This window comes from Pholis gunnellus (assembly GCF_910591455.1).
Source record: "Pholis gunnellus genome assembly, chromosome: 12".
NCBI classification, from domain to species: domain Eukaryota; kingdom Metazoa; phylum Chordata; class Actinopteri; order Perciformes; family Pholidae; genus Pholis; species Pholis gunnellus.
Window position 1 is genome coordinate 7,941,109 of NC_136539.1, and position 24,298 is coordinate 7,965,406.

The following is a 24,298-nucleotide window of genomic DNA, read 5'->3' on the forward strand; positions in this document are numbered from 1 at the left end:
GAATAAAATAACAATACGCTTGAGGGTCGCGATATTATGTTGTGTGATACTGTACCAATTTTTAAAAACACTGTATTGATTTTGAATTAATAGTTAACATACAAAAGGATTCATGGCAGAGAGTGGCTCTGATCTCACAGAAACGTAGTGCCACGATGTCCTGTTGTCACAGGGACAGTGGTCAATGCAAATGAACATCGCACTGTTGTGATCACACATCTTTTCTCAGATTTTCCGCATTTTTTTTTCTTCCCTAAAATCATACTTGTTGGTGTCTTGGATGCAGCGTAAGAATCCCTTCATCGTGGCTTTAGATGATGGCACTCGACAGATCCGTGCGATGCTTATCCAGACACTTCAGAGGAGCTTCCAAGCCCCTCCAGATATGCCGAGCTCGGCCGGCTGTCCCCTCTCCCCAGTAATTCTGAACCAGGCTTGTCCACCAGAACCATAAAGAGAGAAAAAAAAAAAAACTGTCAAGGCACTAATGGTGAGTCTTGTACCCAAGTCGGTGATGCATTGCTTTATAAAATGACACTGTTGACGTGAATGTTAACAACACAGGCTTTTTGCTGAAAATGACATTTTCCAATTTTTCTTTGAAAATGGTTCCCAGAGTAAAGTCTTGAATGTTCGCCTCACCGACTTCAGTAAACAAGTTTAGCCTAAAACTAATAACACTTTTTAATTAAACCATTACGATGTTATCCCTGTGCTCCCTGCTCGGTACTGCCAGAGATATTTGTTAGAAGTACAATTCAACATTTCTGGAAAATGTGCTCACATGCAATACGAGTGAGACAACTCGATCCACATCAAACTCATGTCTGTTCATTAAAGGCAGAGCTGGACTCATGATGTGGTTAGCTTAGCATAGCATAAAGACTAATGAATAATGTTAGGTTGGCTCTGTGCAATGTTCAAAAATGCACCCGGTAACGCCTCTTAAGCTGACTAATTTACACAACCCGCACATAAACAGACATTTGTCGTGAGGGGGAATCATGTGCATGAACTATTTCCTGGAAGAAAAAAAAAAACAGTTCTGTGCAGCTGTAGTACAGATGTGGATGAAGGTTCTGGTCTCTGCACAGGCACAGTGGTGCCACATCTGGCAAAATCAATGTGATGACAAGACTTGGGGAAACTGTTGTTTTGCCAAGACCGAAGTTCCCTCCTACATGTTTCAATGTTGTGCTTCACAAACTAAGGCTGAGGCTAAACTAAGTCCTACTTCACATTGTGATAGGGTTTAACACAACCCGTGTCACAGAATTATAGCTGCAGTAGTATTAACTCGTTGGTTGGAAATTTCAGGAAATTGTTAGCTTTTGTGTAATTGTCAAGTTAGATTAAGCTTCGGCATTACAGTTAAGACTCCACGTATTAGGCCGGGGACACCACACCCCTGAAAAGGTCTTTATTGCAGTAATTCTAATGGGATTTCTCTTTTTGAAGCCTTTTTTCAATGTTACTTCCTCTTTTCCTCAATATTTTTTTTTTTTCCCTTCTCGATTTAGGTGCTTATCTTAATTGGGTTTTTCGGTGGCAGATACTCTGGATTCTTTGGGGACATTTCTTTTCATCAGTGAAGCACCATGTAGCCCTTTTAGCCTTTTGATTGTGATTCGGGAGAAAGACAAAACTTGACTCTTAACATGTAGGTGTGCATTTTCATTCTTAACGACCAACTATCGAGAAGAACTGAAAGACGTCACGAGTTCAGATTGCACCTCGGAGCGACGTAAATGTTAGTGGTCATTTCACCGTCTGGACTTCAACACAGGCCCTTGGGGTTATTCTGATAAACACGGTATGAAAAATAAAAGAATATACTGATGTAATTATAAACATTGACTGACATGATAGATCATTCTCTAGAGTTAAAATAGACATGCAGAAATTCTTGCGACTGGGGATGTTTCCTTGGCTAATGGTTGCAGGGCTGCACACCTTTTTGTTCGCTCGCTAACCACCATAGAGTTTTTCAGAACCAGTGAGCCTACCAATCAGTTCTCACGCAGACATTCCCAAAGGGGTAAACATATCAGAGTCAGAATACATATTTCAAACACGCCAATCAAAAGATATGTTTTTACACCTACTGATCCTTCCCATCTGAAGGGTGCACCGAAGTGACGCTATCTGTTGAAAATGTCGAACCTGCGCATCACACATCCCGAAGAGGTTTACTGGGGAATATCAGGGAGCTGCAGTCACACGCATTTAAGGCAAAAAAAGTGTGATATTGCCACAGAACTGTCTTTAAACCCACTTCACTCGTACCTGCGAGCAGCATCAACGAATGTCATCACTTTCTGTTTCCCCGTGAAGTACCACACGCATGACTCAAGCAGTATGTTTTGTCTCTTGACGTCTTTAATCTCAAGGGGAAGAGAGTGTCCAACGTCAGCCCGGGCCAATCTCCACACACTCACAACAGCCCAACCGTATTTCTCTTCTGTGTACTGGGAGTAACATATCGTTGTTTCATTTTTACACACAATAACTACTTCCAAACAGCCAAATCTCTTTGGTTTCAAGAGTTAATTGCAGTTCCATTATTAAAGATACGGTCCATGCATAATCACCTCCCGCTTCACTATAGAGCATGGTGCTGCACATGTATTTTTTAAAACATAGAGTCAAATCAGAAAAGGTAGTGGTGATATTATGACATGCTGCTCATCATGTCCTTTGTTCGTGAACATCATTTTTGCAACATTTAGCATCACTTTCCAGCAGGCCCCGTGTCGTCGGGTTTAAAGTGGGCCGGGGAGGGCAGGCGGTCCACAGTTGTGAGTGACTTGACGCTACCTCATGTTGTTTTCACTATGATAGACACATTTCATTTAGCATTCTAAACACTGGCCTGGCACTCCGGTCCAATCAGCTTGCCAGCTCCCGATGGCCAGCTGGGGCCTGACAGTTAGTGTGAAATGTGTTTCTTAAGACGGCAAATGTCCTTCACTTGTGTGAACTCTGTGTGGATTGAATAGCTGAACCACTGCCAACTTGGTTTCAACACAAATTGTGCTCAACACCTTCATAACTTGTATCCTCAAGAAGCATATTAACATTTTGTTGGCATTATGTTTTCCCTCCGCGTGTTTGGTCCTTTCTCGTAAACGCGATATCCGAGGAACGACTGGAGGGAATTTTTTTGTTTTGTTTGTTTGCGATGACCAAATGCATTGTTGTGTTTAACCAGCAGGAGGCAACAATGCACTTCCTGTGCTGGTAATTTAAAGAAGAAGAAGAAGAAGAGGGAGAAATCAAAACAGTCGTAAAATATCTCTCTCTGCATTTTCAGACGTCGTGGTCAACGGCAGCTTATTTAATTTGAGCACTGGAGATGAGAAAAACGAGCGCCCCGGTTTTGATGATGTATTTTCCTGGTACGTCCTTGTCAGGGACGCATCAGGATGCATTAGCATTTACATTAAAGAAGATAAGTGGTCCAAAGCACCCCAGGCAATCTCGGCAAGTGGTTTGTGCTCATTTACACTTGTAAATGGGGCGGTCCACTTGTGATCCGACCACTCAATACGCATGTTAATGCCATGTGTAAACACGTCTGTGTCTGGTAAATGTACACGTACAAAGTTGGGAGCTTGACTTTGGCTGTCCATCCATCTAATATTGCTTCTAAAATCTAAGTCACCACTGGTCTGATTTTGAAAGAACCTGGAGGGATTAATAAGCACCTCTGCATTTACACGATTTAAAAGAGCCAATGGGCTTAAAAGAGGCATCTCGAGAAAAGGTCAGAATTTGTAACTCAGACATTATTTATCATAACCTGGACAATTTAATGTAATATAGACAGATAGTCAATTTCAGTTCTCTTTCAGTTCCAGCTGGCCTTTATAATATTACAGATTATCTTTAAGGGTTTTATAATACAGAACTGACTTTTAACAATGAGTTAGTTAACAAGTTGTCATCGTTGGCATTCGAGGCTGGTGAAAAATCCTGAATCGTGCAGTGCTTTTATGAAAGCATGGGCCCTTGTTAGAGTAGAGAACCCACTATACTGAGACCAGAACACATATTCACACAGAATACACTTATGGCTAGTCCAGTCTTGACAGAAAGTTATTGTATAAATGTCCAGAATACAGGTTTGCTGTCTGGTCTGTTAATTACTGAAGCCAATTTCTTGTATATAAACACAGAATTTTTATGAAATCCAAAATAATCTTTACCTTCCTGTCTTTTCCTTCCTGACAAATGCCTTCGAAACACTGTATATCTCACATTCAGGACTCTCAATTAACCATCAATTATTGTCAGCTGTTGCCTGCACATTTCTTATTAATTTAAATGAATCCAGTCAGTTCTGTGAGTTGGCTAAACTACAAAATGGAACTCTTTGCGTTCTCGAAACGTTACATTCCGAAGGTACTTGGAACATTTATTCCGTAATGTTCTCGGAATATTTCTTTCGGAGGGTTACATTCCAAACTTTCTCGGAACGTTACATTCCAAACGGTCTCTGAACTTTTGTTCTCAGTACGTTGTTTTCAGAATGTCGTTTTTGGAACCCTCTCGGGATGGTGTTTACAAAACGTTCTCGTAGTGTTTACAGAACATTCTCGGAACGTTGTGCTCTCAGAACTTCATATTCCTAACGTTTTTGCATTTTGTTCTCGGAACTTTGTTTTTTAGAATTTTCTTGAAACATTATTTTCCTAACGTTCTCAAAACATGGGTTTTCTGACGTCCTCGGGACATTGTATTCCTAATGTTCTTGGAACATTGTTAGGAAAACAACATTTGGAGAACTTTTGGAAAACAATCTTGAAACGTTGTTTTCTTAACATTCTCAAACCTTGTATTCCTAACGTTCTCAGATCTATGATCTTTCTTCACGTTAGGAACGTTACATCTTTAATTTTCTCACTTTATTATGTGAACTCAGGAGACTTCACTGTATTTGGTGGATTGAAATTCAAAGAAAAACACTACAAATTAGTTTTCGGAGACTATAAAAGCATTGTGCATTGCTCCTTGTAGGAAATGTGACTAACGAAAGCCAAGGCAAACCTGCACACTGTATTTCCGAGAGCTTTGGTTAACTTTACAGTAAGAAAAGATTTGACTGTTTTTTCTGAAAATAGCAGAAAAATTCCTGATGAATGCCAAGATTCTTAGTAAATGATGTAAATTAATTCATTTGACAGTTAAAGCTTTTGTTTGTGTTGTTTTTGCCACTTGTGGTGCCAGCTCTGATCTTGTCTCTACCATTGCCTGAGGGTAATGTGGCACTTTAACTGCTAAATGCACCACTATGCTCAACAGCTATAGTCACTAACTTGTTTTTCTCCGTGCTGGTTGGTGCTGAGCAGGAAGCGTACAGTGTTTATCCGAGCCAGGCAACCACTTCCATGTCTGAAAGGTGAAGCCAGTATGGGAGTGTCTTAAACCTGAGTTATTTTTAATGGCCTTCATAGGGCGACTCTGTCTGATTGTATAGAAGTCTCTAAGAATCTCGTATGATTTATTACCTCAGCAGAAATTGTGAACATGAGTTTAAGGTCCCTTTTGTCTTCTTCAATACAGCATGATTTGCATAAATTATCCCAATAAGAGTACAATAGATGATGAAGCAGGGTATGCATCAGGGACTTGGCTTGCTGGTGATTGACAGGTCGCTACCATGGCGTTGTCCCGTCTAGGATTTGTACATGATTTTGTCTTAGAACTTTAACAGTATGTTAAGTGTAACATTTTGTTGCCTAAAAATGTCTCATTCAGCTTTCAGTTGTACTTAGCTCCACCTTCTTGTGTCACTTATGGCTGCTGCAAAGCCAAGATGATGACGGCCAAAATGACCAAATGGAAGCTTCAAAACTGCACTCCATAAACCAATTGATTTCACAGGGACTCGTCGACTATGATCACAGCTTGTTTGCATGAAACAGCTGGCTGCTGTGGCTCGAAACAACGTCAATGAGAGTGGAGTTTACGGGAATGGAAGACTATATCATTGAAGTGAAAGATGCCAAAGCATCGTTATTTTTCATAATAAAATTATAATTTTTTGACTGTTGCAATATTAACTGATAAAGTTTTTAGTCACTCCAACTAATGGTGTTATTTATAGTGGACATTAATCTTCCTGAAATTACTGTTCAGCAGATATCTGTAACAGGTTTCACATCTCCGTGGCTAATGACACAGAATAGAGCTTTGAGGAACAAATTGTACCAATAAATCAGAATTCAGAAATGAAGTACTGTTGGCTCTTTCTTTGCCTGATTTCACTGAGGAGTGGAATTCGTTTTCTCCAGATTCCTGCTGGACAGAGACAAAAGGTGAATTACAAAAACAGTTTAATTAAAACAAAAAAAAAGAAGTAGTTAAATTCATACCCCCAGTACAGCATTACAGCTGACATAACGCAACCTTTTGAGCTGTCTGCAGAGCATGTGTGTAGCTCCGCAGTGACAAGATGAACATTAGCCGTAGACACCTTTCTGCTTCCACCTCGTACCTTGCGATATTGCGAGGCTCGTCTCTTTTAATTAGCCTCCTGGTGTAGATTCAGCAAAAAAAGGCCAGTTCATGACCTATTGAGTTTTTCCTGTTGGACAGTTTGAAGGGAAATTGATTTCAGTGTGACATGTTCCTTGTTTTAAATTAATGTCAATGCACTTTGCCTTCCAACAACTAACTGCATCATACATAGTTTGCAATGAGAACACACCCTGAGATGTGGACACGTACACTAAAGCTCAGTCTATAGATTGCTCCCCAGGTGACATTATATTTTACTTATAAACAGGAGCAGCCATGTAGGGTATAAAGAAGCCAGCTTCCTCAACATCTAGGGACGTCCAACAGTGCTCTAGTTGCAAAACTAGATGTCAAAGTAAAAAAAGAAAAAGAAGAACTGCTAATGGCATGTTATTGGCAAATCACAACATTACATTTTTTATTTTACAGTGTAGCTAGAAATGTAAACTGATTTTGTACAATCAAGGGCAGGTTTCACGCAAGTCAATTTAACTCAACGTTTTGCTTGTGCTAGTGTAGTTAAGATTGTCTAGCGAGCGGTAGCAGCGGATGGAAATGATTGCATTCACTCTTGATTATACTCGTCATAGGGTTGGTGCAGTAAATGTCAACACAAAACGCATCGCTGGTACCAAATATTACTGCTTTGCTTTACTAGTTTCATGGAACACAGATCATGCGTAGTCTGCAAATCTCAATGCAAATCCTCTTGAGATGCTTCTCATTGAGATGCACATTCCTGCTTCTCCACCCACTCCCCGCCCCCACGCGATCCAAGCCAGGACTGAAATAATTGGACCCTGGATTCGTGCAAATGTGTAAACCATAAGGACGGTAAACATTAGTGCTGAAGTAGTTGGTAGCGGCATGAAAGTGCTTTTAAATCTTCTGTGTAATTATTTTTCAGTGTCAAACTGGATTTTTTTTCTCCTTGTACATTTTGCTGCTGAACATGAAATATGAAGGAGAGAAAAAAAAAGTATGAATCCGTAGCCTAGTTACTAAACAAAGTCTGAAAGGATGACTCATTTGGTATTGTTTTCAGCTATTGACCTAGATGCGTTTCAGTTGTTGTGTCTGCCGTGCTTCCTTGCTGCTGATAGAGGCAACCATACATTTAGACGCTGTATATACCCAGACAAATTAGTGGAAAAAAAAGTGTTATGGAGATCAATCCTAGCTTAAATGTCTTCACTTCATCTGTTACAATGCAGCATTTTTTCCTTCACTTTTTCCCTATTCCTTTACAGTTTTACCATTGGCTGTGTAGCATCAAGGGCCCCACTTCCCTGGAAAGTGTCTCGGCCAATCACTTCCCTTATCCCACACCAGCTGTATTAATACAAGACACGAACATGAAATGATACAGGGCAGTGAAAAGAAAAACCCTAGTAAAATAAAGTGAACAGAACAGCCCAAATCCGGTGACCCTCCCAGTTTTAAATGCTCTCTCAGGCAGAAACCAAAGGTCTGCTGGCCAGCAAAAACACACCACCACCCAAGGCCCTGACCGAGCAAAATCTCTAACCAGAAACCATTTAAAGAACAAGAAATGTCCTCCACTGATTTGAATAACCTGTGTAAATTGGCTGACAAGTGCTTGTAACCTTTTTTTTTTTTGTCTTTTCCCAAACAATGATTATCTGAAGCCACTTCTTCCTCCGAGGTGCAACATGCCACATTCACAGAGTTTTACAGCAGCTCTTTGAAGTCCATGAGCAAAATGCAAAGCACACTCGGCACTTATGCTTTCACATCAATGCTAATACAGTCATGAATTCATCTGGGATAAGGGTACGATCGTTATATCAGGATGAATGTCTCCATTGTTGTGGAACCAGCTTAAGGCCAATATTTAAAATTCCTCTTCGCGCTATTTGTGCATCGCCAACATTTTTATGAAGACATGCAAGCCGTCTGTGTATTATAGTTTAGCAACCTCCTTTTCATCCTTTCTTAATGGAGATTTCTCCGGTACCACGAAGTTGTTCTTCTGTAGTGTCTGTCTTTGTTGAAAAGGCCTGTGCATTCTTTTTGACTCTTCCAAAAGTGGTCACTTGCCCTTCCTTAAGTAGTTTGGTTGTGAAGCCAATGAGGAAGTGCTTTGAACCTTTGATGACCAGCAAAGGGGGATTCCTCTGTTGGCAAAAAGCAGTCTGTTTGTGTAGAGTGCTGCAGGAATAAGTCCTAAAACCCAGATATGAGTCAGCATTTTTGCGGCTCCGGTTCCCTGTCTCAGTCTTTTGAATCTTTGAAGGGTTTTTTTGGGGGGGTTTTTTGGTTAGATGTCTAAGATAAGGTATGTGGTTAACACATGCTTTACAGATTTGTATGTTTTGTTCTACGTCAGTAAAATATCCCTCACGCTAACTTTGAAGCTTTTACGTGTCTCGTGGTCTGGGAGTTGTGTGTGTTTTAAACTTTAAACCTTTTTCACAGTGTGTTTTTCATGCAAGTTATTTGGAACCTTTTTGGTCGCCTTAAAAATGCATTATTCAGCGTTAACTTGTACTCCCGTGTCACTTCTGGTTCCAAAAGAAACAAAATGGCGATGGTCGAAAACCAACATGGGGAAGGCAAAAATGCCAAAATTTAGGCTTCAAACCCACAGTCCACAAACCAGTGGGTTATGTCACGGTGACTACGTCCACTTCTTGTGTGTGGATGCAGTGTCATGCTGACAGTTTCCTGATTAGACCCCAAAGAAACTAACCTCACCCGCCAGATGGTTTGTTACACAGAACCATACGAGAAGCCGCCGTTGGAAACCGCTTGGAAAAGGGCAGGCTTTCAGGTGATTGGTTGAACTATCTGTCAATCAAACTCTTACCGAAGCTAATTGGGAGGAGAGCAAAAACATATTTTCCATTGAGAAAAGCCTTCAGTGTCATATGACTGATAAGCTAACTAATCAGTTGTACTAAACTGTAGCTCCTTACAGGACGCCGGTTAGTCCGCGCTCCGGCTTAACGGCCCACCAAACGCGTCACTCGAAGCCTGACGAGATCGAGTTCTGTGCGATATGTTTTCCAGCGATTCTCGTGTGATCTGATGACATCCCGAGAATCCAGCTGTCGGGCAAAGGTAACAAGGAGAGGAGCTTTTAGATGTGGGGATGGAAAAAAAAAACGTGAAAAAAAAACGTTTAGGTGTGTTTGTCGGCTCACAGATTGCGCTTTTTTGCCCTCTGGTCTTCGCTCTGATGGTTTCCCAGACATGTCATCTCTTATGTGATAAAATAAGGCCCATCAACTGTCAGATTGGAAAGTGTTTTAACACCATTTCAGCTGCCGGGACAAACACTTTTGAGCGCTGAATGTTTCTGGAGTTTGGTGGAAAAGGAAAGGTTATCATTACTTTGACATAATCCCACAGGGGGGGCTTTTAAGGCTTTCTGTTGGGAGGGGTGTTATGACTGTTTTACTCCATAATGTTTTGAGCCATACCGCTGTTTTGATTGATGCCAAGATGTTGACCTGAGGCTGCTGCTAGGGCACATAGTGTGATGATGAATCACATACTTCGGCGAAAAGGGTCAGTCTGCAACCTCTTGCATGTTGGCTTTAATAGGTCATCTCGGCTATGCCACGGTGCATCTAGGTGGAACAGTTCCTGTGGAAAGGGGTTTCTCTCTTTTTTTTTTTTACTTTGCACATGCAACCCTTCAAAAACGATTCCTTTCGGACGAACTGTGGGCGGAGGAAGTGGGATTTGAATGTCAAGTATCATGTGTCTAGGCAAAAGCTTCTTGTTGAGTTTGCAAACCCCATCAATTCTCTGCAGTCTTTAGTGTACCACCATCTGGCCCACAGCTGAAAACTATTAAGATCGGCTGGAACTTCCTCCGCTCTATTCCTCCCCAGTTTGAAGACAAGTAAGTAGCTTTTATCTCAGCTCTGTTGTTGTTCGCATGTTTCTCTCCATAGAAATGTCTTCTTCTTTTTTTTTCTTCTTCTCTAGCGGTGTGATAAAGTATGTCAGGGCGCTGCATTTGATCCGAAGGAGTTTAAGCACCAGGCTTTGAGAGAACAGTTCTGGCTTTTAGATTAGACTCCGAGACACCACGGGTGATTCAACTGAGGAATTCTGGGACTAAATTCATAAACAGATTGGAGTTGCGATGTCTAAAGTGCCGCGCTTAGCCAAGCAAGATTCCAGAGCCGGGGAAGAAAACAAAGGATCTTTGTTGATTTGCTTTTTCTGAGGCATTCTGTTGGGACCACGGTGCACGCTCTGCTTCTAGTCCATGTTAAAAGCTCGCTGCCTTTTTAGCGCATGTGGGTCAGATTAGTGACTGGCTGAGAGGCATTTATAAATGGGAATGTTAACTTTGTCTGAATTTTTCTTTTTTAATCAACCTACTCAAACGTTAACTTTTGTCAAACCTCTGCATTTGGAGTCATTCCCATTTGTTGTTTGAGCTTGAGAGAGAGAGGGAGGACTCCGCGGGGTCAAAGTGGGTCACACTCATTCCCAGAAAGAGTCGCTCCGAAGATAAATTCCAAATGTTTGAGTCACCGAAGGTGAATGGTTCGACTCTGGACATGGCTTTTGCTCTGCTGTTTAGAAGCTGATATTCCAAGAATGCAAAGTGTTTGCTTATGCTTTCTGCAGTTTCTTCTTTTTTTTTTTTTACAAAAAGTTCAGAAACACATTTTGGAATGCATAGTGTGTGTTTTGTAACCTAAATGTTACATATTGACATTTATATTCTAAAGCTGATTGAAGTGCCTTTTTTTTCCTGATGTTCAGACTGAATGTCTGGTACCTTCTGTAATCTCCAGTCCATTGTGGTTTGTGTGCCCATTTCATTTAGCTAATGTTGGAACAAACAGAATTATGTCGCATAAACCGAATTCTCAGTCGTGCTGTAAGCCAGGTGTGGACTCTGTCTGGACTGTTGGGAGACTGTGAGCACATTGTGTCTCACTGTGTCTGCTAGTATGCACACACTCTTCAAGAGAAGAATTGACCAGACCTAACCTGGTGCTTCCACTGCAGCTGGCAAACATCGAAGGAAGACTGAGGGAGTTTGCAGCTCAGTGTGAAGTCTGTGTGTGTGTGTGTGTGTGTGTGTGTGTGTGTGTCTCGGGGTCGATAGTTCTCCCAAGGGGGTGCTGTTGATTCACCAGACAGGAAGCTATTAAAGCAGGCCGAACACTGCCAGCTGCCAATCAAAATGAGTGACATCACAGTCAGGTGTCAGGAGAGGCGTTGCATTACACCTCAAGAGTGTCACGAACAAACGGAAAGGTGGCCAGACTCTCTCCGCTGCCAGACATTTCTGCAGCGGTTGCCAAAGTGAGAGCGGCCTTTTGCTTTAAGGGCTTAAAGCTCTTAATGGCGACTTTTAGCGGACGTCTATAAGCCAATGCACAGGATCGGGATTGGGGTCGGATATAGAAAGCGTGATCAGTTTACAGTCCTTTTGTTTGTCGCCAACCAATTTACTGCGAGATTGCCAGCTTTCGTACACGCCTCGTGTCCTGGAACACAGCTCCAGTGGGAGTTATTTAATTAACTTTTTTATGAATCGCCTTTTTTTTAAGCAACATTCTCAGGTGTACCACACCTCTGCACTTGCTGAAACATATGTTTTTTATGAATCATGGTGGATATGAGGAGAGACAGTCAAAATCCCCTCCATACTTCCTCCTACTGATGACTCTCTCTCGCTAGATTTATAGAAAAAAATCGTTTTATAAAATACAAGAACCCCATTAAAGGGAGTCCGATTTTTCTTAATTCAGTGTAATAATAATATCTGTCTTGCTTGGAAGACGGTGCACTTGAATCCCAACGTGCTGGTTCCCTAAAATGCTGAGGCCAAGTTCATAATTTGTCAGTCCAGACACTGCAGAGTAGTTTGCTGCTGAGATCTGCTGAATCCACCCTCCCCTTTCTCTGGTGAAATGTAAACAATAGCGGTGTCCTGGTTCATCTGCCCGTGCAAACGTCAACAGCAGCATGTGAGACCCGTGAATACGGAACTCAAGTTGTCTTTTTTTCAGCAGAAAAGATATTCTGTTCTTTGCTAGACTGAGGAATGTCCCAGTCCCCACCCTGAAGCTTGTTCCGTTTAACTTTTCTGCAGCCCTTTCCGGGGGCCTCTGTTTCCAGTAAAATATCCCCTTACTGTGAGAACCCACATACATTGTATTTGTATCCGCAAACTACATTTCCCTCAATTATACGCCACATATCATCATGTGCCTTATTATTTACAGTTCTTTTTTTTTTGGAGACAGTTGCTTATCATCGCAGGGCCTGTTTTAATGCAAAGTTTGTCTCCAGCTCTCCCCAGCAGTAAGACAAGATTTGACTCAATAGCGTGACTCCATCATTTCGCAGTGGCTCCTCACTGCTACTCAGTCAAAGCTAATGATCCATTAACCTCCCATGTTACAGCGATTGATTCGTTTTCACATTCTTCAGTTTTTATCTTATTTCTCAGCCCCAAGGACTATTGTTTGCTAATGCATTTTATATAACAGCTTATTTTCTAAATGCCACCGTTTATGTCACGCTGATAATTCGTAAAAGGCCTCGTAAAAGCCACTATGCAGCATAAACTCCCTCAGAGTTTGTTGCAGTGGCAGGTGATGCAACAAGCCAAGATGTATGGGGAGAAGCACCGACAGCGTGAGAGGAAGCATGGAGTACCAACCATCTAAAATGTGCTCTCGTTTGTTACATTTCAATTTTCCAATGTAACCCAATAACATGAAGTGTTCAGCCTAAACATGTAGAAGGCAATGAGGCACAACAGTCCACATGCGGGTATAAAAGAAGTATATTTAGTTCAATCTGGTTCAGTAAGGACCCCTTTGTATCGCTTCGGGTGTGCTCATCACTGTGTGTAGTGCTTGAGCAGATATGAGCTCTGACTCCCACTTCTAAGGTTATCAGCCAATTAAATGGCTGTTGACATTGGAACCATAGGTTATCATTTATTGGTAAACGTGATCAACGCAGGGAGGTTCAAAATTGTTATGTGGCCAACTGTTGTGGCCGGTTTCAATATGACGGGCGCAAAGGACGTAAAGTGACGTAGTGTATAGAGCGACAAAGTCCGCGTAGGGAGGAGGTGGACGTAGGTGCCATACAAACACAGGACTTTCACCCAGTAGACCGCTGTTTGTGTCCCATAGTGAAACCAAAACTTTTCTTTCCTTCTTTTTATGTGACTATGTAGATTTAATACATCTAGGATTCATGTAGAGAGCTATCACAGTTTTCAAAAAAGTGTAGCAGTCTGTCGTGGCTACAAGATGTAGTCTGTTTCATTCCAAGGCATGAGCAGGATTTGTTTTCCACTTTCACTAGAAATGAGTAAGAGCTCAGGATTCCCTTGATAAATGAAAAATACCAAGATATGGAAACATTTAATTCATTTTCTAAATTGCCCAGGCGCACCTTCATTTGTTTGCAAAGATTGATATAACGTGGCAGCGCTTGCATATTCGTTCACAGAAAAAGAGTAAAAACTATTGATTGTGGAGAAGGCTGACAGCTAGTCCTGGACTGTGTGTCCTTGCAGTCACTGTGGACGACTGAACTCCCGGGGGGAAATGATGTAAAGGCTTGAAAGCGGTCAAAGCATAGTGTCACATTTTAGAGATGCTGGGAAGGTGGGCATTTAGAATTAGTAACAGAAACGGCTTCCTTTTTTCTGTAAAGCAGCAGTGTTAATGTACTGTGCCAGTGTCTCTGTTAAAGCACAACTGGGCTGCTAGGGGCTGCGCCATTAAATTTAATATTAATTGCAATCACAATTTTGGCTTCCCACAATTAAGCGTACATGCTCGGGTGCGATATTGCTGTTTAACTTGTGTGGTCCGCTCATAGGAAACCCGCTGCATATCAAGATCAAGCACTGCCTAAACTAACAGCCAGCCGCCAGCCGGCGACCTGTGAGGAACCTTTCCGGAATCGTAAAGCAGCAGTTCAGATTAGAAGAGTTATACTCTATATTTGACTACTTTTGCCCATCTGCTCTCTACAGAGAGCCCGGGGAATTCAAAGGCTGAGGGTCAGTTATGGCCGCTTTGTGTGGGAACATCCTCTTGGCGGTGGTGGCTGACCCTCGTCGAGCTCCAGTGACATGTACACAAACACAAACCAGTCGGAGAAGTTATTTCACACGGCGTTCTCCAAGAAGAGAAGAGAGAAAAGTGAGTCTTTAACCAAGAATGGACAGACTCTTATACCTTTGTTCTTCCCACGGGCAGTTTTAAAACCAGAATGTCTCATATGTTCAGAGACCACGAGACAAAGCACAAATCTTTTGAGCAAACGTACCCACTCACATCCGAAATGAAGGCACAGAAAATAAACAATCTGAGAGCCAAATATGATCCGAATCCTAACACAGTGATTCACTGTCCAACAATGAGGTTAACAGAGAGGAGAATGGAGCTGAAACAAGTTGTTTTAACAACCACAGATATAACTTCAGTGCCTGCACACACATTTCGTAGTGAAAGCACTGCTCTGTTTATTTCAATGTAATGAATCATTCTGATCTCAATATTGATCAAAATTACCACGATGATCATTTTGGGCGTAATCCTACATCCCTAAGGGCTGCGCTGCTGTGACTGCAGTATGTTTCAAAGACAGAAGAGAAAATTACTTTGGACACAGCATGTAGTTTTTTTTTGTGAGATCATTTTTATTACTGACATAAATCTGGAGATGATGACTTGTAAGAAATCACTAAAGGTCAACGTTGACATCTCTTGCGATGACTTGACTTCATGGGTTTAGTTTCAGGTTCTTTGCCGTGTTACTGTGTGTGTGTGTGTGTGTGTGTGTGTGTGTGTGTGTGTGTGTGTGTGTAGCTGGATGTGTATCGGTGATATATGTGACCTTGCAGCATTTTGACAGAAAGATATGCGCTGGTTCAGTTGTAAAGATTAGAAAATAATGCGGCCGGGGGGATCACAGTAAACAACGTTACATTGTACTGAGCCACACTATTGTAGTAGAATGACAGCCTCAGCCAGAGATGATGAGTATGATGTGGCCCAGTGGTAAACAACTGTAATGCAGACGGCCCGGGAGTTTAACGGGAACACATTCTGACAGCTCCACATTGCTTCACTCTCAGAGGGTGGGGATTTGTTTTTGCTGAAAGAAACATCAGACTCAATGTTTTTTTTTTTCAGACATTCTGCCATTTTAAAAGGAGGTTTGAGGTCAAAGCCATTTTTAACTCGCTTCTCCCTGCTGCTTTTCCAGGTGGAATATAGGCAGACACTCCGGAGGGACCTCGGAGACGCACATTTTCCACTATGAACCGCGCCTTCAACAGGAAAAAAGGTGAGCAGAAATAACGAATGCTTATTTAGCCTATGGAACTTGCCATTGCGTGATTTAGCGACAGCATTGCCAGAGGCTGCACAGAGACTCCCTGAGGCGACTGAGAGGGGAGCACTGTTGTGCTGGACAAAACACAGATCCCTCTTTGTCATGGGACCTTTTTATTAGTCGCAGCAACACAATATAATGTCAAGCATATTTTAAGAGACATTTTGAAGTGTTGCAAGAAAGAAATTTAAAATTAGGTCAACTGTTTTAGTGGGAATAAACTAGGCAACAGCGTAGTTTGGTCAGTGCTAGATGCTAGGCATGGCTGTAATCAGCTAGTCAACAGTGTAGAAGAAGTACAGGTTTTGACGAACAGGAAACAGGTCAGCTTGGCCATTTAACCCATGTACGATAAAAACGTCCTCAGGCGAGCGTGAAAACTTTTTGTTGCGCAATTTATCGAATTTAGTTTTTTCCATACAGCATATCTAATCTGATGTTTCAAAATGTGCATGAAATACCTGACTGGAAACATGGATAGTGATATGAAGTTACTACATCACTTGCGCTCTATTCTCTTGGATGATCCCCTTTCTTACAGTAGTGTCCTAAGTTTTAGTGGAATTGCACAATTAAGCGGGGCACTCCACCATTTTAACAAATTCAGTTTAGTTCACTCGTCACAAAGAGTAAGACTATAACGTATATTGTCCTCTGTGGCTCTGGAGAAGCTTTCCTAAGTGTGAACAAATAACCCTGATAATATCATCTAAAAGTTAAAGCATAACAGAAGGTCTGCGTTACAAATTGGGAGTGTGGGGTTTGAGAGATGCGGCCATTAAGGGGGCATTGTGGTCTGATGAAAAGATGTTGTCCAGTTGCATTATGGGGAAATGTAGGATCTAGTGCTTTTGAAGCTCGACCCATTCTAGATACTAACAGTGGGGTTCTACATTCAAGCTTTTAATATTTTTATTACTGCTCACAAAATGTATATAAATTGCGAAATTTCTCGACATGCAAATGCAAAGAGATAGAAGAAGCTGAAGAACTTCACTTGACTCAGTGCTGGTTTTCTTATATCTTCGTCAAGATTTTTTTCCTGGTGTGTGTACATATCAAACGTTACAAATTCATTCAATCAATCTGCCATGTCTGTACTCGAGGACTGGAATGGCCTTCTTAAATATATACAAGCCAGCAATTTGGCAGGACCATAAACTCTTCACACTTTTTCACAAAATGAAAAACAAAACTTTGTGTTGTTTGTAATTCTGGCTGATGAAACGATTTTATTGGTTAGATCAAAAATAATACATCGACACCGGTTGCAAATAAAACAGCCCAAACATAAAATTATAAATTTCCAATACAGACGGAATACAAAAACACATTAAAACACGTGCACCCAGTAAATGTTGGACAGTTAAGGTGGTTGTGCAGCACTGCAGTCTTGAGGTGACCCTGCCCAAATGCAGAGGAGAGGATATTTGGGACTGCAGTTTTTCGAAACAGCTTGATGTGTTTACCACCATCTGCTCCGCTCCCCCCGGTGTGACTCAACAGACCTGGAGAAGCCTTGGACAGTGTTGGGGAAAGTGTCCTGGGCCCAGGTGGTGCATCGTGCTCTAATGATGTCTGGGAGTTATAATTCATTGTTTCCTATTAAGTTCTCCATTTCATGAGCGAAGGATGGTGATCAGGGAGGGCAGATAGTCTCTTCTCACCTCACATTAAGTCTCCCTTTGATTACGCTTAATGGGAATGGCTCCACTCCTCCCATTTTAACTGGGATTTAATCTCTGTGAATTCCAGCATTTGCACACATGCCTGTGCTCATAATGTAGGGGGGGGGGGGGGATTTTGGAAAAGCGAAATAAAAAATGAAACTAGACACAACCGTAAAGTTGGCTTTGGGAGCAGACAGATAATGAGGAAGGACATTTCGACAGACGGTAAACAGCTCAATATATTCTCCCGGACAGGCTGACACACACCGTCCAACTCTTTCCAACTGTGTGGAGCTGCACACATTCACACAACTGCCATCAAAATTGTGTTAAAGCCTTTTTTCACCAAGAGCAGGGCCAATCGTTTCCTGACCTCCGCTATCCATTGTGTCCCAAGCGCCAAACGGACGCCCGACCCTTCGGGCTTCTCTCTAGATTTCATTTCTGCACTAGTTGTTACAGTCGGTCCATGGCAAACGGTGCCAAAAGGTCCACAGCAGATAGCTCGGCTTTTTTTTTCTTCTTCCCAGACAGATAGAATGCCTTTTTATTTGAAAGTGTGAACCATAATGGACAAAAAATATCTGGAAGCATTCCCGTGTGTTATATTTAGCCACTGGCATGCACGCTTAATGGACCTCAGTATTGCAGGTTCCCCCTGTTGCGAAGACAAAGTGGTTGTTATTCAATGTCACTTCAAAGTTTGTTCCCCAAAGATTCTTTTTATGCAAAAATCTGAACAAAGGACTACATTACCTGCGGTTTGAATTAGTGTTTAAATTCGCTGGCATCTTAAACCATTTGTACTAAAAAAAAAAAAAACACTCTATGTTGAGGAAGATAAGCAGATGCATGGTGCAATAATTGCTCCTCTGGGCAGGACTTTGAATCGCATTAGAGTAGATTTAGATTCGGACCAGCCTGGCAGATTGTTTCTTGTGTCACTATGTAATGACGTGATGCCTTTTGAAGACGTGACATTTTCCAGTTTCGCTCCCCAAATTTGACCTCGGTTGTGATTGAAACGTTCCTGTCAGCCGGAAATGTCATTGGATGTGCAACTTCTTCTTCAGCCCGACAACCTCCCACGCCTGCTGAGCGAAGGTTTACTTTGCTCGTGGTTCCACATTAGATTCATTTATTCAGTCTCTGCTAATAGTTCTCAAAGAGGATAATTGCCTCGTGTTGCTGATGCTGATTGCTCCCTTCCATCATCGTTTGTAATCATGATTTTGGACGAAGGCTACAGGATAGTTCCGGCTCGTCTCATTTCCCTTCTTAATTTGTAATAGTTACACTGACAATAGTCAACGGAGCGGTCCAACACGTGTACAAGGCGTTCATGTCTTTGTAATGTTTTACTCTTGGCTGTGAGTGACGGCTGGCACTGACTCGCTCCACTGATTTGCCTCCTGTCTCCGTGCCCGGCTGTGTTTTGTGGACTTGATCACGTCGAACAGGTAATGCCAACGGGGGTCTTGATCATTTTTATCTCCCGTGTTTATTGCCCCGTGTTCTTTTGGACGTGACTTGCACTGAATAGTTGGACAGAATCCTGGTGAGCCACAGATTATAGATATTAGGTACACCCTGAATAAATCCCACCTTCATGAAGGTTGATTTGACTGATTGGTCACTTTGGAGGCTGTCGTTTGTGGTCCTACTGAAATATAATGTCTGTCATATCAAGTCTAACCTCACGTATATGAATTATAACCTCCATAGAAGAGGAAATATTGACAGTATTAGGTTGCATTTGTGTTAGCTTGGAGTACCCAACACAGGTGGCAGAACAATGGTGAGCGAGCTACAAAACAAAGCAAAAAATAATAATAATTTGGGATTTAATGTGCCATGATCACTGAAAAGTCCCGGCGGGACATACATGCGCTTCAGTTCCCAGCAACTCCCTGAAGATGCTAATAATTTCACTGTAACTGTGTGTGGCCATTAGGGCTGATCTTTGTTTTTGCACTGAGTCTCATGTGATGAGGAAAGGGCCAATCTTGCACAAAATGTATGCATATTAACCTAACTCTCAATATGAGCAAATAACACAGCAAAGCAAGGTGCATTTCACCCTTTGCAAGTGCTCTGAGAATTACATGGGTTCTTTGTGTCTCATTTGTGCAGGTTTAGTGGCCGTAATAGCCCACGCAATCCTTATGGGACTTGCCATCTTGTACTTGTTACTTTGCCTCATGCAGCAAATATACTGTACTTATTTACCACTTAAGAGGTCTGTGGAGGTTTCTTACAAATGATTAGCAGTCCTGAGTTGGCAAAAGCTGCACAATATTTAATATATACAGTATGTGAAAATCTTGATTTGCTATTTCTTCTGCTATTTTAAGTTTGTATTTGTTCATAGTGCAATAACAGTGACCAACATGAAGACACACATGACACTGAACGACATATTGTAGTGTGCCTGTGTAAAGGTCAGTGGTTGTGTGGGTGGGTGTGTTAAAGACATTGAGGGAAGAACGAGTGAAAGGGGGAGAGACAATATCAACCAAAGGAAGGAAGAATGAAGGAACGAGACAAAATAAAAATGGTCTTTTATTAAACCTGAGCAATGTAAAGAGATGTTTTATCTATAATAATACCTGTGATTGTACAACAGTTGATTTGAATACGTGCACAATATAATCATTCCATCTCGGGTAACTGCCACAGCATTCCTAAATTATTTACACCTTCTCCTTTTAGCTCATTGAACAATCTTGAATCTATGAATATCCAAACATCACAGCGAAGTATCAAGAGGCAAAAGAAGGGGTTCAATTTAACAATATGTATTTCAATAATACAATGTTTAATATTAGTAGATTATCACCTCCATCAGTTCTGTTCTGTTTTAGCTTTGGTTCAGTGAATTTATTAGTATTATTCAATAAATTCATGATTTGTTAATAATGACCTAATTATATGTTATTCATTTCCAATGCATATTTTAGTCTAACATTTTTTTTTTTTTAAAAGATCACAAAACAAACATGGCTGTGTTACAGTGACACAGCACATACAAACTTCATAGAGCAGCTGCAGAACTTGGACTCTTAACCGTTAAGTTCATGACACATTGACTGTGCAGTTATAGTGTCACTCTGTCGCGGTGATGCATTAAAAGAATAATGCCCCAGCCTTTCATCATTCTATCAATGATTGGAAGCCACAGTGTGGATTCATCAGCGCTGCACCAGTCCGGGTTAATTTCACTGCGGGTCACTGTAATGTGCTGCCTCATATCAGAGCTGATTGACTGCAGTATTACATATTTTACAATTCTGTCACACCGGCAGATGGTCGCCGAAGATTAGTCATGTTCCAGAATAGCCTGAATATAATGTGCTGTGAATATTAGGCGAGGACAGCGCACCGTTTGCCCTAGATTCTCTTCCAGCAGGGGGAAACCAGAGCTACATAGGTGTTTTAGTGACACATATTTTCTGCAGTCTACCTATAATTACACGCAGTGGTGACTAACTTTTACTGCGTAGTGTTCAACTGCAGGAGCCAAATAAATTGCAGATTCTCCATGTTTATTTTCTCACTTTTTGAAGAGTGACTCATTTCGGTTACGAGATTCAATAATCTATTACCGTTTCAACCCCGGCCGATTAAGAATTTGTTTTCGGTGCGCTCAGCATCAAAACATGTAATCACACAAACGGCAAAAGCCATGCAGTAAATACAATAGTGCGCACCAGATGGCCGCTGCCCTTAAAGTGGCACGTTAAAGTGACTGAGTTGTTCATACGACCAGTAAAGCATTAAGCATGCGGATGTGAAGTTCTACTTTGGAAGCGCGATGTTGTAACGTCTTAATAGAAAGGGATTGCATTCAAAATGTCAAATCTTTCCGCTGCAAAGGGATGTGCTGAAGCTCAGAAATGGTTCGGGAGTACACACAGCCAACTGTTTTTTAAGCTGCGGACACACAACTCTTTTTTTTATTGAAATCATAGCTGATAAAACCAAACCGAGTGAGGCGATTGATCGAGCTTTCTGGTGAGGTCACAGCTCAGTTGTGATATTCACTTAAGTTTCACTCGTACGGAAAATTAGATGTTGAGGATACACACACGCGCGCTTTTTAATTTCCTCGCCTCATGACCGCGCCGGACACTTTAAACACCGGCCTAAATGATGCTCGGCCCACAAATGTACCCTGCGACTATCGCAGTAGCCGTAACTAATGGTCCGTGATGTGATTGGAAACCAGATACAATGATGGTGGGTTTTTTTCTCTCCCATGAACGTAATGAATGCAGGTCTGATTGGAAGGGACACTTATGGTGTAAAACGGAGAGTCCGGAGCTTCACAGTCATTTTCTGAATGTCTGCTCTGACCATGCTGGTTTATGAAGCCACATGACATCCAGTTAAACCACGATGACCGTTTCAAACCTTTGTCCTTTCTTTGTGCTCTCCGCAAAACACAAGTTTGAATCATTCTATTCCAGTCATTGATTTTGGTTGGGAGGTACTTCATCAGGCCAGTGAGTAAACAAGGAAAAAAGCAGCCTGGGTAATGTAGTCATCTTTATAGCATCTTTTTGATTGTTCAGATTAATTGGTATTAATGACCAGCGATAAAGGTCTGCTTTGATATCACCTGTTTTGGGGAACATAAGTGTGTTCATAGGTGGCAGATCCATATTTAGGTATTTGCACTGTATATTTAATCATGTTACATTTCCGCTTAAATTGAATAAGATTCTGTTTTTACCGCCAGAGGTTCTGTAGTATATATAAATTACAGCGTTGTTGGATTGAATTGCATTTGATTGCTTGTGATATTACCCCCCTAATGTACTGTATTTGGATGAGACCAAACCTCAAGTGACACTCTCTCGAAGGACAGACTGTCATAGCAACATTTTTTTGCGTTTCACCCTTCATGTCAAACTGTGGTTGACGTGTGGAACCAGATGGATCTTTGTGCACGAACGCTCCCATCTCAAAAGTAACACCGTCCTGCTGGGACTCGGTAGAAGGGTGGTGTGGGTCCTTCCTGCTCGGAGAGCCCCCTCTGAAGTTGTCTTCCGCATGATGGAGAACTGTGCATACCCAGCATATTCATGATTGAGCGCTGCGGTGAATTAGGCTATTGCCTGCCCACTTCGTCGGACCCGATAGAAAGTGCACTTACAGCGCAGCACTTTAAGCTCTGAAAGGTTAGAGCTGAGCTCGGAGAATGCTAAAGACGGGTGACCACAACACTTAACAATATGAGTTGGACAAAAATAGTGTCAGTATAAGTACAGCCTATTAATAACATACCTTATTTCTGTTGTCCTGGTTTTTCACAACAGTGTGGGTGAAAGACTGCAAAGCGCGACAAAGAAAGCAACCACACAAGTGGAACAGACATGAGACAATAAACAAGAAGTTGTTGTCTTTGGTTATGTTGGAGGATTCCATCTCCTCAGGCAATTAGTTGCAACATGTGGCTGCTTTGGGAGCAAAGCTCCTGAACTATATCCGGTCTTTGAAAGCGTCTTGTTGACAGATCTTTGCCAGACATTTTCTTTTTTCTTTCAGTGAAATATTACTTTTAACCTTACTTAGAGTTTTTCAAAGGTGAAGAATATGTTATAATATACTCTATATATATATTTTGGTATCATTCTTTAGCGGAGGACTTTAGAAAACTGGAGTACTTTCTTGGGACGCATGTCTCAAGGACTGTGAAGAGCCGTTATCACCTGAATGCCTGGAGTCACAGTAGAATGTGAGATAGAGGGAATTACAGCTGTTAGCTTGTTAGATAAGGAATGCTTGTGATAAAGGCGTAACGGATCAAACCATCAATAAATCCACACATTACCGCAGTGGGCTTTACTTGTTTCTTCTCCTCGTTTGCACCACAGTACAAATATGCTTTGCGCTGTACAAATGGATTGCTAAAAAGGAATAGTACTGACGGCAACGTTTCCAGTGTTATAACTCGGGGATACTTCATTGAATTTATTCGAAGATAACTCAAATGTCGCAGTGTTATCTGCAGCTGAGGCAGATAACAGTCGTCACTGCACCAGAGCCTTTCTTTATTTAGGAATTAGTCTTTGTAGTTAACGAAAGGTACACATTCCTTCTGCTTATGATTCTCCCATGGTGAATAACGATTAAACATTTATACCTGTCTGCTCTTTTTAATTAGAGCGGCGTATCTACGGGAAGCATTGCAGGCCTGCAGTCCACAGACTTGCCAATAGATCAGAGGGAACGAGAGAGCGCCTTCTACGGCCATAACCTCGCTGATTTGCGGGGTGAAATTTTGTGAAAAGATCAGCGGGTCGGATGTTTTCGAAACCTGTTTATGCGTGACAATAAATCACAAGCCACCCTGAGCCATATGGGATGCGATCGCACTCAACTAAACTAAAGATTTAGTGTTAATTTGACACGCTAGCATGTAGGGCTGGGCAGTAAGTCAACACTATAATTTATCATCTTTCCACAGTGTGATGAAATCTTGATACACAATCACAATGTCTACGCTGATAATAGCAAGCACAAACTAACTCAAACTCCCCAGACAATCTGATTATTTTGCATTATCGTTCTTATTTAAATGAGAAAACACTCATTTTCCAAGTATAACAAGAGTTAACAAAATCCTGTGGACTATTGAATGACCAGAAAACACGGCATATCGTGTGATATGTATCGTCATGGAGGCTTTTGTCTTCTGTGGCGTGTCGCCCCTCTTTGAACCCACATCT

At 41.6% G+C, this 24,298-nt stretch overlaps 1 protein-coding gene across 6 annotated transcripts in view; it reads left to right on the top strand.

Annotated features, from left to right (window-relative positions):
• The window catches only part of gulp1a (GULP PTB domain containing engulfment adaptor 1a), a 70,014-nt gene that overhangs the window by 28,316 nt on the left and 17,400 nt on the right, over positions 1 to 24,298 (top strand). For 2 of the 6 annotated variants that reach the window (XM_079170631.1, XM_079170634.1), the window contains one exon: positions 15,766 to 15,846. The exons of 1 other annotated variant lie outside the window; for it this stretch is intronic. In XM_079170631.1, coding sequence (XP_079026757.1) covers positions 15,819 to 15,846 — 28 coding nt within the window. In that variant the 5' untranslated portion in view covers positions 15,766 to 15,818. Of the gene's footprint in view, positions 1 to 10,319; positions 10,397 to 15,476; positions 15,638 to 15,765; positions 15,847 to 24,298 lie in introns of those variants that run through there. 3 more of the 6 variants (XM_079170632.1, XM_079170633.1, XM_079170636.1) reach the window with 3 other exon arrangements.